The sequence below is a fragment of the Astyanax mexicanus genome, chromosome 9 (genome assembly GCF_023375975.1).
Source record: "Astyanax mexicanus isolate ESR-SI-001 chromosome 9, AstMex3_surface, whole genome shotgun sequence".
NCBI lineage: Eukaryota > Metazoa > Chordata > Actinopteri > Characiformes > Acestrorhamphidae > Astyanax > Astyanax mexicanus.
Window position 1 is genome coordinate 35,605,444 of NC_064416.1, and position 19,218 is coordinate 35,624,661.

Genomic DNA, 19,218 nt, shown 5'->3' on the forward strand with positions numbered 1-19,218 from the left:
TTGTCTCAGACTCTATGAGCTCATGGTTAGTACAGGGCCAGATGCTTCAAACAGTACAGCATACAAGTATACCTTAACCAAGAACCTCAGTTCTCTACCTCACTACCTCACCAGCCCCGACTCTACTGCAGTTCCTCACCAGCTGACTCTACTGGACGACATCACCAGTGCTGACTCTACTGCATTAACTCACCATCCCTGACTCTACTGCAGTCATTCCCCAGCCCGTACTCTAGCTCAGTATCTCACCAGGACTGACTCTACAGCCCATCCTCACAAGCCCTGATTCTACAGCACTACTTCACCAGTGCTGACTCTACCTCAGTACCCCACCAGCACTGACGCTACCTCAGTACCCCACCAGCCCTGACTCTACAGCTCTACCTTACCAGCCCTGACTCAACCTCAGTACCTCACCAGCACTGACTCAACCTCAGTACCTCACCAGCACTGATTCTAAAGCACTACCTTACCAACCCTGACTCTACAGCACTACCTCACCAGCCCTGACTCTACCTTAGTACCTCACAAGCCCTGACTCTATAGATCTATTTCACAAGCCCTGATTCAAATGCACTACTTCACCAACACTGACTCAACCTCAGTACCTCACCAGCACTGACTCTACAGCACTACCTCACCAGCCCTGACTCTACCTTAGTACCTCACAAGCCCTGACTCTATAGATCTATTTCACAAGCCCTGATTCAAATGCACTACTTCACCAGCATCGACTGCAATACCTCACCAGCCCTGACCATACAGCTTTACTTCACCAGCCCTGATTCAAATGCACTACTTCACCAGTGCTGCCTCTACCTCACTACCCCACCAGCACTGACTCTACAACACTACCAGATCTGAATCTACTGCATGACCTTTTACCTTGCTCTTCTCATTCTCTTTCTCTATCTTGCTCTCTGTCTCCTCCTTTTCTACCTCCTTTCTTCTATTTCTGTTTTTCATCTCTACCACTCTCTACTTCCTCCTACCTCCTCTCTTGTTTGTACCTCCTTTCTTCCTCTTCTCCTTCCCATCTCCACCTCATCTCATCTCACTTCCCTCCTTTCGTTCTGTTTTCTTTTTTCTCTCCTTTTCTTCTTTATCCTTCGTCTTCTTATCCCTCTTTATTACTCTCTTTCTCTCTCTCTCTCTCTCTCTCTCTCTCTCTCTCTCTTTCTTCACATAACGACGGAAAGTAGGCAGACAGGTAGCAGCACATAATTGCACACCTACGCCCATATTGGTCTGGCCTGGCCTTCACCCGCCCACACACACACACACACACACACAAACACACACACACACATACACACACACACACACACACACACACACATACACACACAAACACATATACACACAAAACCCACAGACTTGGAGTGAGTGTCATGGCCCGGAGGCTATTCTCCTGATATATGATGCTAGTGGGAAAGCAGCTGCATCTCATGGCTCAGGACAAAGACAGAAACACACACACACACACACATTTAAAGACAGTGGCGGAAAACGTATATAGGGGAAAAAAAGCTATTTGCTGCAACACTCAACACTCCCTTTAACTCCTGAAAACAAAATACCTGTGCCGTGTTTCAGAGCGTCACGGCTTTTTGGACCCACTCAACTCTGAATGACACACACATACACACACACACATGCATAAGTGTGTGGTTTGGCAGGAAATTGGCAGCTGTAGAGAACGTGCGGCAGGGTGAGAGTGGAGCTCCACCCCGTGGGGTGAGTTTGAGGTGAGCTTACCCGAAGGCATCCAAATCATCTGTTAAACAAAACTACCCCAACCAGACACACACACTCTCTCACACACACACACACACTACACTCACACATGTAGGAGCAGACGCACAAACACATAGAGTATGCACACAAACACACACACACACACACCTCTGTTTGCGTTTGAGAAATGTGAAATGATTTGCATGCTCCAGCCCCAGCGATGCTGCACTAAACAAACACATGCATGCAAACGGCAGGACTGCAGACGCACAGAGCATCAGAGCGTCAACATCAGCAGCACAGGTCTGACAGAGGGGATTCAGATGCAGCAGTTTAGAAATATTAAAATAATAAAACAAACAATAAAACAAAAGTTTTATATGTGTATGTATAGCAGGGGTGTAACGGGACAGTTATTCACAGTGGCACAGTATTAGTATAAATATGGTCATTTCACAGGGGCATGGCCACAACACACACTTGCTTGTTTCTTTCTCTCACTCCCGCTGATGTATTGAACTGTGGGAAAATTTTAAAACCCATGGTCTGTTAAATAATTTCTTTATTAATTGCAATTGGAATAAAATGATTAAAATTATGGTGAAGATCTCATGATGCACTGAATCATTTCCTAAAGAATGATAAACAAATACACATTAATTGAAATTTGAGATGTCATCATAAACTGAATTCTTTTTTAAAGACTGGTAACAAATCGAAATTAATTGAACTGTGCAGATATTTCACTGTGCAGTTAATATTTTAAAAACATGGTTATCAAATAGAAATTAACTGAGATTCCATAATGCAATAGATAACTTCCAAAAGAATCTTAATCAAATCGTAGTTTAATTTAGATGCGTCTTAAAAAATATATCATTTTTTATGTAAAAAAAGCTAATGGCTAATACAAATACAGATAGTGGCAGCTGGTCAATGCCCCCCCCCCCCCCCCCCCCCCCCATCAAGTGATCCAGAGACGGAAGCTTTCAGAAGGAAAGCTATAGGATCAGAGTTCTAGCGATGTGGAGCACTAGTGAACTAATAAAAAAAGTTAGAGAATAACTTCACAAACAGCATTGTTTAATTGTGTGCATTTGTGTGTGCATGTATGCTTAGCGTCTGGTAGAGCGGACAGAAAGTGGATCATACCTTTTTTCTGTGGCGAGTGTACACTGCTATATGTTTGTTCGTAAGATTTTAACATTTTTTAGCTTATCAGCTTAAGTAAGCAACAAAAACACTTAAAAGGGTCTAGTTATGCCCATTGTATTTAGTTAATTTATGCGTAATTGTGAATACTTTCTGTTTGTGGGGTGTCGGCCTGGTGGGAGTCAATGGAGCTCATTCAACTTTTGGTAAACTTTTGGTGACCTGAGGCTGCAGTTTGATTGGGCTACGTCAGATTTTTGACAGAGCTGCGTCACAGTCTTTAACATTCTTGATGCACTGAATCATTTCCTATTGGACCCTAACTGAATCAAATCATGGCAATTTGTGAAATCTTCTAAATCCCTGAATCATTTACAAAAGAATTGTAGTTCTGAGGGCTAGGAGTAACAGCTTTTACTGTAAAGTTATAGCACTCTCACAAAGGCACAATGAAAACACTCTCATGCTTTCTGTCCCACTCACTGTCGCTGTCAATCTGTACTCTCTCCATATCCTCTCCTCCCTCTCTTTCTCAATATATCTCTCTCTCACCCACACCCAATCGCTCCGACCCGACCCGTTCTAACTCCCACACTCTGATCTGAGCTCTCCCAGACCCATTACCACCCTGTCACACACCCCTCACACCCCCACACAGTATCATTACACTGCAATTATCTCAGCACCCTGAGTACAGACAGAACATACACACACAAACACACACACACTACAACTTCTACAAAGTTCTCATATGCAGTTACACCGTTAGGTCTAAAATAAGTTCATAATAACAGGGATATGCAGAAAGCTTTGTGCTTCAAAAATAGTCATAACACCTCATTTCAAATAATGTAGTCTAATCTTATTCATTTAAAACTGATGTGCGTAAGTTTTGGGATTTGGGGCCCTTTCTGGTGAGAATGGGTAATTGCACCGAGCATGTGGAAGTATGTTTTTAAACAGGGTGAGTTTTTTCTCCATTTAAAGCGGATAAATCTGACTCCTGATACGGTTGTCAATTTTGTCAGTGTAAATAAATGAGCTACTGAGGTCTGAGTTTCCCCTTCTGAAGTCTCCAATGCTCCACCAACAGCTCAAGTTGAGTAAAACTGAGCCGGATCCTCTTTAAGAGGCTGCACGTGTGACGTAAGTACGTAAAGACGTGTGACATGGCCAGTAGAAGAACTTACGCGAAAAGTGACCCGACACCCCAGTTTTTAGAATGAATATATTAGGCTTAACAGGGATGATCGTTCCAAAACACTGGTACCATTAAACACAATTTTTTATCCCTTCTCCACCCACTCAGAAATGCTTCTGTTTCAGTTTAGAAACAAAATACACACTGCCACTTTGACATTTAAAACATTTTAAACCAAATTACTTCAAATGAAACTACTCTACAAATCCCTTTCAGTGTGTTAGGCTCTGGATATGAGGTGGGGTGGTGACTACCCAACATCTTTACTAATGCTCTTGTTGCTAAATGCAATCACATCTTTACTGCAAAGCTCCAAAATGTAGTAGATCTATTAGATCTATTAAAGCCTGCTCTGGACTGTAGAGATAGTTACTCTAATAAAAGCAGGATTAACTCATTTTAAGACCCTTGATTTCAGAAGAAACAATGAACGACAAGGTGTATAATAAGGTTTGGTACAAAACAAGTGTGTGCTGGTCACCTGTAGATGCAGTACAGCAGTGCTGTAGGATCTGTGCTTTACTGGTCTCCCACTGCTCTGAGTACAGAGTAAGCTGCTGCCTCACGTCCCCCAGTTCAGCAGCTGAATCCCGAAGCAAGACCAGAGCCTCCCGCAGAGTTCCACTCTGATGCTGGCATACAGCCCTGAAACACATACAAACACATGTTATGTAGATAAAAGAGTGCCCTCAAAATCACATCACAATTAATTTTTACAATTTGAGGACTAAAGCAAGTGAGTAATCTAATATTTGCATGGTTTATTTTGTCCCATTCTTCCTGCAAACATGTAATCGGATTTTTGGGGATGAGGCCCTTCCATACATAAGGTGCACCAGATTATTAGGTACATTAAGCAAAACAAAACATTCAATTAATTCAGACTTTATTTAATTCGTTAACATTAACAATAACTATAAGTTTAACAGTTGTGTGATTTCAGCATCAAGATAGTTAGCGTAACTCGACCCGGCACTGCCTCCTTCTTCCAAGACATGCCAAGTCCCACCTTGGACGAACACTTTATTCTCGCAAAAATACCTTTATAAAATATTATTTAAGTATCGCTAACATCATAATTGTAATCACCTGTTTGAAATCGCATCAATATTTATTATTTACTTTATCACAAGCCCTTAATTAACCTGGTATCAACTTCTTATGGCAGGAAATGCAGTAATAGATGTACAGCTCTGGAAATAAACAAGAGACCACTTAAAAATTATGAGTTTTTTTGTTTTTACCTAATTGAAAACCTCTGGAATATAATCAAGAGGAAGATGGATGATCACAAGACAACAAACTAAGCTGAACTGCTTAAATTTTCGCACCAGGGGTGGCATAAAGTTATCCAAAAGCAGTGTGTAAGACTGGTGGAGGAAAACATGCCAAGATGCATGAAAACTGTGATTAAAAAACAAGGTTATTCCAACATATATTGATTTCTGAACTCTTAAAACTTTATGAATATGAACTTGTTTTCTTTGCATTATTTGAGGTCTGAAAGTTCTGCATCTTTTTTCTGTTATTTCAGCCATTTCTCATTTTCTGCAAACAAATGCTCTAAATGACAATATTTTATTTTTGGAATTTGGGAGAAATGTTGTCTGTAGTTTATAGAATAAAACAACAATGTTCATTTTAGTGGACATAACATGAAATATCTTAGGATCAAACTGTCTGTAATGAAATAACAGTCCACACTTTAAAATGTTCCATACTGTCCCCGTCTTTTCTGCTCTGTGGTTGTAATATTTATAATCTCATTGTGTACTAGCACAACTTGTACCCATTTTACTTCATTTTTAGCTCAAAATAAACAATAACACCGCCCTCTATGTCAGCGTGATCTGTCATATTTCTGCTGGTGTGAGGGAGGAAGCTCCAGCCCAGTTGAAATGGGCTGCAGTGTTATGTCACGCTGAACTCCTGACGTCAGCCAGCCCCCGTCCAAAACAAGCACATTACATTATCATCATGAGACAGGGTCAGATCAGAAGTGCCTGACTGGTCAAAGAACAAACACACACACACACACACCATTGAGCACACACACAAAACAGAAACACACACTCAGAAACATACCCAAGCTTACACTCACGCTTAAGGCATTCACTAGAGACACTATAAGAGTACACCAGCAACTAGCGCTCCCAGCATCGCCCCATAAACAAACATACACAAACACACACTCATCCTCTGGCCTGGGTGCCATGGTGAGAGGCAAACAGGATTGCAGGGAAAGGATAGGCAGGATAGAGAGAGAGAGAGAGAGAGAGAGAGAGAGAGAGAGAGTAGAGAAAGAGGACAGTAAAGGTATATTCACACAAGTGCTGCACAGTATATTGTTTCAGCATCGTCATCGCAAAGTGTAATAGTCACATTGTAGGAGAAAAAAAAGAAAAACATCTGATTTTGAGGAAAAATAAAACTAATTACAGAGAGCCCTACCAAGGTCACAGAGGGCAAATGAATACATTACACATATAATGCCAAAAAAAAGCTTAATCCAAAAATCCAAAAGGCTCAAATTAAAATTTTTATAACTATCTACTAGGCACATTATATAGCTCTGGAAAAAGATTAAGAGGCCACTTCAGTTTCTGAATCAGTTTCTCTAAGTATTGCTATTTATAGGTGTATGTTTGAGTAAAATGTTGTAAAACAATGTTGTTTTATTCTATAAACTACAGACAACATTTCTCCCAAATTCTTAATAAAAATACGGTCTTTTACACTGAAAAAAATGTGGAGTAGGATTTACTTAAAAAAACCTTGTACACGTTTTACACACAGAAATACTAAGTAAATTTAACATAGCATTTTTTTAAGTAAAATTTACTTGCATCTCCTTACAGTTTTTATTAGTAATACCAAAGTAAAATTTACTACTGAAAGCAAGTATTTTTTACTTAGTTATATTTTGATTAAAAATTACTAGTAAAAACCTTGTACACGTTTTACACACAGAAATACTAAGTAAATTTAACATAGCATTTTTTTAAGTAAAATTTACTTGCATCTCCTTACAGTTTTTATTAGTAATACCAAAGTAATATTTACCACTAAAAGCAAGTATTTTTTTACTTAGTTACATTTTGATTAAAATTTCTGGTAAAAAACTAGTACACATATTACACTAAAAACTCCAAGTATTTTGTTAATAATGGGCACTGCTTAAAACACCTCCCTGAAAAATGAAGACACACAATATCCACAAAATATAATTTTATTTTTAAACACAAAACACACAGTAGTGCTTGAAAATATCAACCCTTTTATTTGAGGCAAAGCTACAACGTTTACACAGCCACCTCATGGTGGGACACCTAGGGTAAAAAATAAAAATAAAAAACTTGTAAAATTATATTTCTGGTGCACAAACGCACATGCGCGCACACACACACACACACACACGCACGCACACAAGTAATTACTGAGGCAAAAGGTGAAACCCCCGCGGAAAAGCGCTGGCCAAGGGCATAGTTACTGAGGCAAGTAGCTAATGCTAGTGAGGGCCATATACTACACAGTAAGCTCGGCTAGCCTCGTGGTAACTGAGCCAAGTAACGTAAGAGAACGGTATTCCGTACACATTTTCGGTATTTTCCGCGTTTGAGTGGATATTACGAAAATACCCGAGTTCAAATAGGCTGCAGTGATTGGCTAAACTATGGAATATCTGCCTAGCAACCAAAATAAATTTTGATTGGTTACTTTTGGACCAATAGTTTTAAAGAAAACCCCAAAAACTGACCTCAGTCCTGTCACCAGTGTGCATCAGTATTCCGTACACCTGCAAACAAACAGGCAACGGTGTTCCGTACACCTCAGATTTCCGCTCGTGGTGGCTGTATTTTGCAAAACTTCACCACCTTTAACATATGATCTTAGACTGACATAGATGCTTAGTAAAGTGTTTGTCAAATGGATTTGATAAGTTGTCTATGAATTGAAAATAAATTGTGCTGAAGCTGCAGCACAAAATCTCAGCTGTCTATGAGTGGTGAAGTGGAGCTGGAGTAAGCTCGTTTTTAAAGTAAGTTATAAACAATGATTATTAATTCCTCAATCAAATATTACAACAAATGCTGTTAGTTGGATGCTTAACGTTGCATTTTGGGTGAAATGCGATGTTAAAAGTGGGTAAAACCATACGTGAACTAGTCGATAAAGTTTTCCCCACCCCTTAGCCTCAGCGTTGTTAACCCTTCCCCACCCACCCGTTTTCGGCGACGCGGGCGGTTCCTCCCTACCTAGCGGAATTTCAAGAGAAAACACAACGTGGATGGTCACTGACCTGTTTTAATGGAAAGAGGACGGGTTGACAATGACCCCAGACATTATTTCAAATATAACAATAGTTTATTATTAAGTATTTTATTGTTTAAATGCTCAACTGTACGGAATACTGAAGTGTACGATATACCGTTCTCTTACGTTAGCTAATTCTAGTGAGGGCCATAGACTACACAGTAAGCTCGGCTAGCCTCGTGGTAACTGAGGCAAGCAGTTAATGCTAGTGAGGGCCATATACTACACAGTAAGCTCGGCTAGCCTCGTGGTAACTGAGGCAAGCAGTTAATGCTAGTGAGGGCCATAGACTACACAGTAAGCTCGGCTAGCCTCGTGGTAACTGAGGAGTTAGCAAATGCTAACGGGAGTCATATAATACACAGTAAACATGGCTAGCCTCATGGTAACTGAGAGGAGGTAGCTAATGCTAGCGGGAGAATAGACTAGGGCACTTTGTCATAAAGCTGGGGGGTTAGCTAAATGCTATCCGGAGAAATTAGCAAACAATAGCGGTGGCCAGGCGCCGAGTTAATTAGCCGCGGTAGCTAACGCTAACACGATACCGGGGCGGCTCATATTACACACAACACACTTATACCCATATCAACACTCTTATACCCATATCACATTATACACTTCAACATTTACTTATTTCCCACCTGGATAAAAGGATGAAGAAAGACGCGTTCAGCAATCATCTGACAGGCAGTACCTGTTATCCCAGAGCCACACTCTAGCGCCCCGCATTAAGTTGGGGCGTGTCTAACGTCTGACGTCACACGAGCGTTCTTTTGGCAACATTTTACTTGAATTTCTTTAGTTAATGTAATGATGACAACATTTCAGTAATTTTTACTACAGTTACTACAGTTAAATTTACTGAATGTATTTAACTAAATGGGAAGACACACAATTACGCAGAAACTCCAAGTATTACACTGAATTATACATTACATTTTTGAGTAATTCTCAGAATTGATGTTTTCATGTAGAAATTACTTTAATTGTCCTTGTTGTATTTACAAAGTCAAAAAATCATTTTTTACAGTGTAGAGCATTTATTTGCAGAAAATGAAAAATGGCTAAAATAACAAAAATACCTTAAATAATGCAAAGAAAACAATTTAATATTCATAAAGTTTTAAGAGTTCAGAAATTAATATTTTGTGGAATAACCCTGTTTTTTAATCACAGTTTTTATGTATCTTGGCATGTTCTCCTTTACCAATCCTACACACTGCTTTTGGATAACTTTATGCCTTCATTCCTGGTGCAAAAATTCAAGCAGTTCAGCTTGGTTTAATGGCTTAGTGATCATCCATCTTCCTCTTGATTATATTCCAGAGGTTTTTAATTTGGTAAAATCAAAGAAAAAAATGATTTTTAGGTGGTCTCTTATTTTTTTCAGAGCTGAATATAAATATTCCAAACATTGATATACAGAGTGCATTATTATATCATTATGTTAAATAACTATGTCTGGAGAAATCTTACTAATTTCTAAATTCTTAATAATATTAAAATATATGTTGAAAAATCTTTTTTTCAAATATTGTTCAGCCCCAATTCACACCGCACCAGCAAAACAAAAGGAGTTTTCTCCTCCACCATCAGCTAACTTTGGGGAATGTATGTCACCTAAGGCATTTTCACACCTGATAGTCTGGAACAGAGTCCGCATCAAGGTTCTTGTACACTGTGTACATTTGGTTCTGTCAGTTTTAATTTCAAAGTGTTTAGTGAGCAGAGTAAACAACCACATACTGTGGTCATCTGATACGTGGGCTATGTCTCTCTATATTTCATTTTGGTTTCAATTGGTTTGTAGGATGTTATCCCTGCTGGTGATCCCGAGAAAAACACATGCTAGTACCCTAGTTAATGCATAGTTAATGCATTAGACAACCATCATTAGGGTATATTTTTTCTGGATGACTTGCTTTGCCAGGTGTTGTGACAAATTCTTGCTCTCTGTTAGAATCCGACTCCCTTCAACGTACAGGTGTGTCCTGCAGCAGAATGAAAGTAAAAGAATATCTTCAGGTTCCTCTTACTGTTACAGTAAATAAATTAATTCCCAGTCTAAGCGTTTGTGTCCATATTGATCTATGTGTGAGACATGCCTGCACACAAAGGGTAGTCGGATTTCAGCAGACAAACCAGACCATGGTTTAATAGATTCGGACCGACACAACCTCTTTTGGCTGGATCAAAGTTTTAATATTTGGTCTTGACTGTGGTTCACAGTCCCTTTCACAGCTGCTCCTTTGGTTTGGATACAAGCTGAAAGTTTTCAACCAATTTTTTATCATTATATGTGAAATCTTCTCTCTTGTTCTCAGATCTTGGGAGGTATACAGCAGTAAAAAAAGTGGGATTCAAATCACTGTGCTCATATTGTCATGGTTCGGCTTTAGAACATAGTTGTTGTAAACACCCAGCATTATATACAGTGTAAATGGCAATGTTAGTATCCTAAACATGTAAATCTGTAAATACCTCATTTAAAAATGAATTAAAATGATTAGAGAAGTGTTAATGGTATCAGAATTGTTCATATGAATGGGGATTGGGAAATTGGCCTTTCAAATGGGATAGAAAATGGGAGATAATTAGAAATAAATCTGAAATGTGTCTTATTGTCTCAATCAATACGTCTTCATCATGTATTTTAAGGTCCTTTTTTTATGAATCTAAGAGTGCTTGCGTCGTGATTTTGGTACGTTTATTCAAACTTTTCTGAAGTGCAGGAGCATTCCAGTTATCTGTACTCTGGACCACTGCAGATGTGGAATCTTTCCGCTTCTGGTGCCATGTGTAGGGTCACATGTGACACATGAAATTGTGCAATGTGAAAGCAAAGCACCAGTGATTATTAGCTCCTTCCTCAAAAAGAGCCCAGAATCAATCCTGGGTGCAGACCCAATTATTCATGACAAGTGTGGAACGTCCTTTTGGGAGTCATTGGAATGGTATTATTATTATTTGTTTGTATGGTTTTAGCAGTTGATCAGCTGATCTGGTTGGTTGGTCCTGTGTTCAGACCCACTTACAGCCTGCTGCCACTCCTCAAAACTTTACCTACTTACCTACTTACAGACCTTCTAACAGCTTCTACAGAAGCTTTCCTCCCTCTGAACCTCCTGCAACTCCAGCATCCCCTGCATCATGTTCTCTCTACTTTTTATTCTTTCTTTCTTTCTCTCTTCTCCTTCTTCTCCAATTCATTTTCTCTCGTTCTCCACCCCCCGCTTCCCCCCTCTCTCTTCCCTTTCTCTCTTTCTGAAGTGTGTCTGGGCAGCACATGTCCTGCTCTGCTTTCATGCGTGCGTCTGCTCCGCCGCTGACCTGCTTCTACCAGAGCTCCCAGAATGCCACACGGCCCGCCCCAGAAAACATGACCTCATCCTTCATCAAAAGCGTCCTCAATATTAACCTTCATCACACTCTCCTCCTCCTCCTCGCTCTCCTACTCCTCCTCCTCTGCTGCTGTGTTCTTTCTCACAGTCTGATTGCTCTTTGTTGAAAGAAACAGCTTTCTCTTTCTCTCTCTCTTATTCTGTGCCTCTCTCACTCGCCCTTGCCTCTGAACTGCCGTGGCGTAGTCTATAATCAGCTGTGACCCTTCTGACTCCTGAAAAAGCCAGAGCTCACGCTACAGCGAGGCCGAGAAGAGCCGCCGCACATACCTTAGCCTGCACATGTGGAACACAGACACACACACCAAAGCAAATATGCATCAAATGCGAGCAAGTCTTTCAGTGTGTGTGTGTGTGTATGTGTCTAGAAAAGTGGAGCACTTAATTTTGCTTGATTTCAGACAATTTCCACATTAATAAAACTGAAAAACATTGGCAATTATATGCATTTTCATATGTTCATATTTTATAGTTAATTAATATATTAATATATTAATAATAATGATTAAAGACTGAAAAATAGACTAGAAAAGTTATGTTTTGATGTTTTATTTAATATTTACCATATTTGAGAGCAAGAAGAAGTGATTAAAAGAAAAGTAATTCCATGCTTAAAATAACACAGAATGGTTCAAATTCACTTCCAGGTATTCGTTATGGTTTGCTTTGTGATTGCTATGGTTTTCCAAATGGTTGTAGCTGTTTGCTATTGTGTTGCTAAGTGGTTGCTTGGTGGTTTCTATAGACTCAGAGTTCCTATGTGTTTGTTATGATGTGGCAAAGCTTTTGCCATGTTTTCTTAGCTGGTTGAATTGGAGCTGATAAATGGTTACTACATGGTCACTACATGGTTACTACTAGGTTACTACATGGTTACTACTAGGTTACTACATGGTTACTACTAGCGCTGATAAGTGCTTGCATTGGTATCTCAGTGGTTAGTCAAGTCAAGTAGTTTTATTCTCAATACTTTGAAAATTAAAATTCTCAGCAAGTACAGAAAATAAGATTACAAATAATCTTAAGAATGGGAGACACAATATGTACAATACAACAAGGACACAGATAGACATGCGTGAGACTAAAGACACAAGACAATAGTGCAATAGTGATGGGGAGGTGATTAAAGAGGGAATGACAGTACAAGTATGAACAGAACCCGTATAACTGTAGTGCAAATATAGAGGTACAGTATAAAGCTTAAGTCTGGTAAAGTAAATGAGAGCGTAAAGTTAGAATGGTGTTGCTGATTCCCAGAATCATTCCAGAGAACTCAGTTCCACTGCTCCACAGCTCAATGCTGAGGGGCCTCATACCCCTCTAGCCCATGCCTTAAACATTGATGAAATTGACAATGATATGGAACAGGAGCTAGTATCGTGTACCATGACTTTTGCCAGGTCCCTTGGGAGCTAAATAAGGCTTCACTGACCTGTGGGATATGGGTGGTGTGGGGTCCTCTTCAACTGAATATTAATGTATAAGACTTCTGCCAAGACAGTTCTAGTCAAATGCCACCACCAATCTTTATCACCCACTGTGCTGTCCACTTTGGGTGGTAATGCATTCTATGATGTATTCCCGGGACATTGTGACACTGTGTGGATCGAGGAATGTTTAATGACCACACTACAGAACTTCAAAAATGGAATCTACCATCCATCTCAGTACAACTCCCATAATTCATGTCACCCTGCCATTAACACGCTAGACAGTGTTTAACCTTATACTTAACTAGATAACACCTCAAAACTCACACAGGTATGAATTTTTCCAAGCCTTTTCCCTGAGGTAACACTTCAATAGTTACTGTAAATTACAGGTGCATCTAAAAAAATAGAATATAATTGAAAAGTTAGTTTTTTCAGTATTTCAGTTCAAAATGTGTATATTGTGAATATTATATACATGTATTACACACATGTATTTATTTTATTGTTGAAAAATTAACCAATGAAAACCCAAAAGTCAATATCTCAGAAAATCTTTATATTATATAAGACCAATTGTTACTTTTGGCAGTGTGGGCAATGTGCCAAGTCCTGCTGGAAAATGAAATCTGCATCTCTAAAAAGGTTGCACGAAGCGGTGTAAGAATTTCAGGGAAAACACTGCACTGCACTGACTTTGGACTTGATATAACTCAGTGGATCAACACCAGCAGATGACATGTCTCTCCAAACCATCACTGATCATCAGTAAACTTTACATTGCATTTCATTTGGAAATCAAGGGACCAGAGTCTGGAGGAAGAGTGGAGCAGCAAGAGTGGGCTTTTCTTTCACACACACACAGACACACACACACACACACACACACACACACACAAACACACACACACACACACACACACACACAGAAACTCAAACACACCAAGATCCATTAGGGAGTCAGAGCAGTCTCGGGCTGGGTTAGCGAGGGACCGGTTTCATCACTATGTGATTTGCTTCTCGGCTGTGATGAATCTGGTGGCAGTTCAAAGATGTAAAGGCTGCTTTAGAGAGCGTCTACTTAAAAGAGTGTGTAGTCTGAAGAGTGTGTGCTTAAAAGAGTGTGTGCTTAAAATGGTGTGTACTTTGGAGTGCACTTTACCATCTTCAGAGGAACAGAGAACATCAGACGGGGAGGGGGGAAAAAAAAGTCGAGTTGAAAGACTCGACTCTCATTTATCAGATCCAGAGCACTGAACACGGCATATACTCTCTCTCTCTCTCTCTCTGCCAATCTCTTTCTGTTTCTTTGTTGCTCTCCCTATCTCTCTCTCTCTTTCTCTCTCTCTCACACACACACACACACACACACATAAAGATCACACTCTTGTAACGATCATAGTCTTTTAGATAAGCCACTACGGGAGCAATTCCTCCCTGTCCACCACTGACACGAAGCCAGAGAGAGATAGAGACCGAGCAAGAGAGAGATAGAGATAGAGAAGAGAGAGTAATAGAAAGAGAGAGAGAATAAGAGAAAGAGAGAGGCATTTTAACATACATGAAACATTAGTGCCTCCACCCAGGCAGCAGTGAAGTGGGAACACGGAATAGACATGGTGTTTTCGCAGGGACACTTTTTGACGGCGCGCAGGGTCAGAGCGCACTGAACTCCATCCCTACCCAAACATCTCTCTAATCATACTGCTCCAGTGTGAGAGACAGGACAGAACGCCCCACACCACACACTCTGTAATAGCACTCACTCCCTGCTGCAGAATGCCTTACATCAAAACACGCAAAGATAAATGCAGTGGATAAAACTAAACTAAAAAAGGAGAATATCATAATCAGTCATTATTTTTCATTGCCAATATAGAGATATGGTCCTGTTCCATTGGCAATACTTGTACGGGAACTAGACAAGCTGTGTGTGTGTTTGTATGTGCATTTGCATATCTGTGTCAGCAATGAGTTCAGCTGCAATTGGCTGCATGCAGCAATTAGCAGGGGTCTCACCAAACAATTGGCAAATACAAGTTTAATAAGTTCAAGGACTGAGAAACAAAAACATGAGGATACTAATCAAATACTGATTAAGGCTAGGCCCCACTTCAGTGTTTAAATATACCCCCTTTAAGTTCATTTGTTCCCAGAAAAATGTGTAATATATATTATACAACAGTTAGTTCCGACCTCGCAATCTGATTGGTTGAGAAGTGTTCTAATCGTGCCGATATTTGTGATAACAGCACAGCCTTCTCACACTAAATCTGAATCACTTCACAGACCGCCCAGCCAATGCACGCTCGCCTGCAGTGCTGGTTTGTCTTTTGTGGAAAAAAAAGAGTAAGAAAATCCATCAGTTACCTCGGCCGCAGTCTGATAGCTGAAACAGTAACCAGCCAAGCTGGCTAAGCTAATGCTAAGATAAACCAAGCTACACTAACCTAACCACAGTCCAGCCAGCTAGCTAACCAACACCACCCAGCAAAACAGGCAGAAATGCTTTCAAATGAAGATGACTCCACGGAGCAGGAGGAGAGTTTCAGCGTTATTATAAGGCCCCCTTAATTCCTAATTTTGATTTTAAGCTAACATATAAACCATATGCAGTTTTGTAGCTACAGTTCTGTTACAGGAACTACTTTTTTAGGCACAGTTTGTAATAAAGCATATTCATTATACATGTTTTAATGTTTTATTTTCTTTATTAATTTTGTAAAAGAAAAATGTTGTACAAAAGCAATATAACTTCTATTGCTTAAGTGTACTACTGCTTTTAGTATACCCTGATTCAATCATATTGGCCTGTATTATGATCACTTTCACTATTTTTCATGCACAGAACACCATCATACACCATCAACTTTTCAATTCATAGCTGTACATATGGATGTGCTTAAACTGTCTGGACCTTAACACTGAACATATGCCCATCATCTACTCACGTTTATAACTCATAATCTGTTTCTGCATTTGCTATAGCTCCACATTATCTCTCTGCCCATTCGTTTTTTTACGTTATTTGTTTGTGCTGTCCTGGTCAACCAGAGGAGGATGGGTTCCTTTTACTAAGTCCTTTTTCCTTGCCACTTTTGCCACCATCACTGTGGTGTTTACTCATAAGAAGCTTGGACCTGTATCTCTGTAAAGCTGCTTTGTGGAAATATTTGTGGTAAAAAGTGCTATATACATACACTTGGATTGAACTGTATTGAATCATGCTGGTTATAAACCCTTATAACAGTGGTGGAGTCAAATGTTAAGATTACAGCCATAGTGTCCTGTTCAATAGTTAAATTAACAGCTATCTAACTAGAAGTTAATTAAATTACAAGCAAATTAACCAGCTTGCTAACTTGACACTGTCCTCATGCATTAAAACATGTTTATTTTTTTGTTTTCTGGTCACCTCATATACATACTCATATACATATAGCATTACCTCCAGTAACCAATACACAGGAACACACTTTAAGTTACGTAGTGCACAGTCCTCAAAAAAGTTTCCATCAATTATTAAATTAAATAAAGCCTACATACTAACCATATCATTCAGTGTTCAGATAGTATTTATTTTAGGTGCAGCAGATACTAGCATTGAGGCTAATGTGCATAAAATATAAGATGTTAAATTCAACAATTAAGCAGATAAAATAAGTGCAATCACAATTTACAATTTACATTATGCACTTGTATTTGTTACGAATGAGCAGGGGATGGACGTAAGTGCAGTTTATATATTTATTTAAACAAACAAGATAAATCAAACAGTAAACAAAAACGCGGGTAACGCAAAAACTAACAAAAAAAAAAGGCTAGGATGAAATAAATAAATAAAACACAGAATAACTATAATTACACTAGAAACAAATACTTAACAAACTATGAAAACTAACTACAATATCAAGACAGACCTGGATACAGGGGACCACGGAACACAAAACTAGAGTACACGGAAGACAAGGATACAAAGATACAAAAGATACAAAGATACAAAAGACTCGACACTGAACATCCAAACAGAGGGGCTTAAATACAAGAGGAGAGTGAGAAACACCTGGGCTAGGATGACGAGGGGGCGGGGTTATAGACAAGACACAGGTGAGAACACTAATAGCTAGGGCAGGGCTGGGGCGGAGCTAGGGTGGAGACAGGTACAAAAACAACAACACAAGCACATGGCTGGGAACACTTGACAGGAAAACAGAGGGGCAGGAGCACAAGAGACCAAATAAGGGAGAAACAGAAGACAGACATGGGCTAAAGTGTTACAGTATTAAGGTCATGTTCATCTGCATTTCAAAGCAGCAATGTGATTAATCAACCTCTGATTGAAGTCAGGCATGTTCCTGACTAGATCCTTCTCCATGGAAACCATGAACACTGCCATGGTCATTTCTATTCTTTGTAATGCTGAAAAAACCTCTCTCAATTTCAGCCATTGTTGGAGTGGTTATGATGATGTTTAACAGGGTCTCAGAACACCTGAAGGTTAAAGGTAAGCAGCAAGACCTATTGTATTGGAGTAGGTAATAGGGATGTGTGATAAAGCCGAATAGCTAGCTTAGCACAATGCTAAGGTACTGCAATGCTACAGGTGAGACTGGTGAGAAACCTTTAACAACAACTAGTGTCTCATAATTATTACGAGGTGCTCCCTGGTCCTAATTTAAGTGGAAGAAGAAACTGGAACCGCTCTAATGGGTCCACTCCACTCCGGTGCAGAGTGGTACAGTGTCATATGACACGTCCTTGGTGATTATTTAACCCTCAGTAGTGGAAAACCTACCCAGGTTACGTATGACACAAGCATATGTAAGAGGCAATTGTGAGGCCTCTGAAACCATTCAGGTTGCATTGAAGGTTGGTGCTTTATTTCTAGGCCATGGTTTGGATCAGCTTTGTGTTTATATTGTAAATAGCCAGAGACAGAGACAAAGACAGAGAGAGTACAAGAGAGCACAATTGGTCACAATGATGCCCTGTCCCCCCATTATTCCCATTATAATGCTGATTGGCACAGGCATCTGTTGGCTGATGTGTCAAAGCTGCAGATTCGGGACTGCCTAGTGATGCTGCATTGGCATGAACTGGAAAATACGTGTAGTATAACTACACTATAACTATAAAATCAGAGGAGACATGTGCTTTTCCTCATGCTTGTAGTGTTGGGAGAATTGCAAGTATTAGAAAAAGTCCTAGTGAACAGGTGAATTAAATTATGGTACCACTTTAAAATAATGCTCTTTTATAAAGGGTTTATAAATAGCTTGTAAATGAGTTCATTAATGGTTATTATTAGGTTATAAATCATTACTAAGCAGTTACAACACATAAATAGAAGTGACAACAATGGCTGCCGTGTACCAAATACTGATTCCACATTAATTTATAATCTTAAACCTCAGATCTTACTAGATGCTTATCTTCCTTTGTCTTTTCCATCAGTCATCATTAACATTTCAGTTAATATTCATAATGACATATTAAATAACTAAACTGACTTTCTATATTATTTTATTACATATGTTTAAAAAAGTATTTACACTGTTGTTCCTTCTATTTATGTGCTGTAAGAGCTTATTTATGTTTTTAAAGTATGTACAACCTAATTTATAAACATTAATAAATTCCTTTTTGAACTCATATTTATTAACTCTTTATAAAGGAGCTTTAAAGTGGTTAATAGTAATTAGCTGTCAATACTCCATATGCACAAGTAGCACCACCCAATGATGCTTTAAGCAGCTATCAGCCATAGGTGGCAATGACATCACTGGGGAGTAAACTGCCCAGCGCTTGATGAAACAGCCAGCGCTTAGAAAGCTGTGCCACTCCAGATCCCCTTTGCTACGTTGTTTTTAAGTCTTAATGAGCATCATTTTTTCAGTTCTCCTGAAATTGTTTGTTTTCCTGCCAGGTTTTAGAGCTCTAGCTGCTGTAGACAGTACTGTGAGATTTACAGTTAGCTGTGTGG

The 19,218-nt window shown here is 39.4% G+C and overlaps 1 protein-coding gene across 1 annotated transcript in view; it reads right to left on the minus strand.

The window, feature by feature from the left end:
- Nucleotides 1-19,218, minus strand: part of lekr1 (leucine, glutamate and lysine rich 1) — a 156,180-nt gene that overhangs the window by 71,799 nt on the left and 65,163 nt on the right. Inside the window, exon 5 of the mRNA XM_022679792.2 lies at nt 4,572-4,735. Coding sequence (XP_022535513.2) covers nt 4,572-4,735 — 164 coding nt within the window. The remainder of the gene's footprint in view (nt 1-4,571; nt 4,736-19,218) is intronic.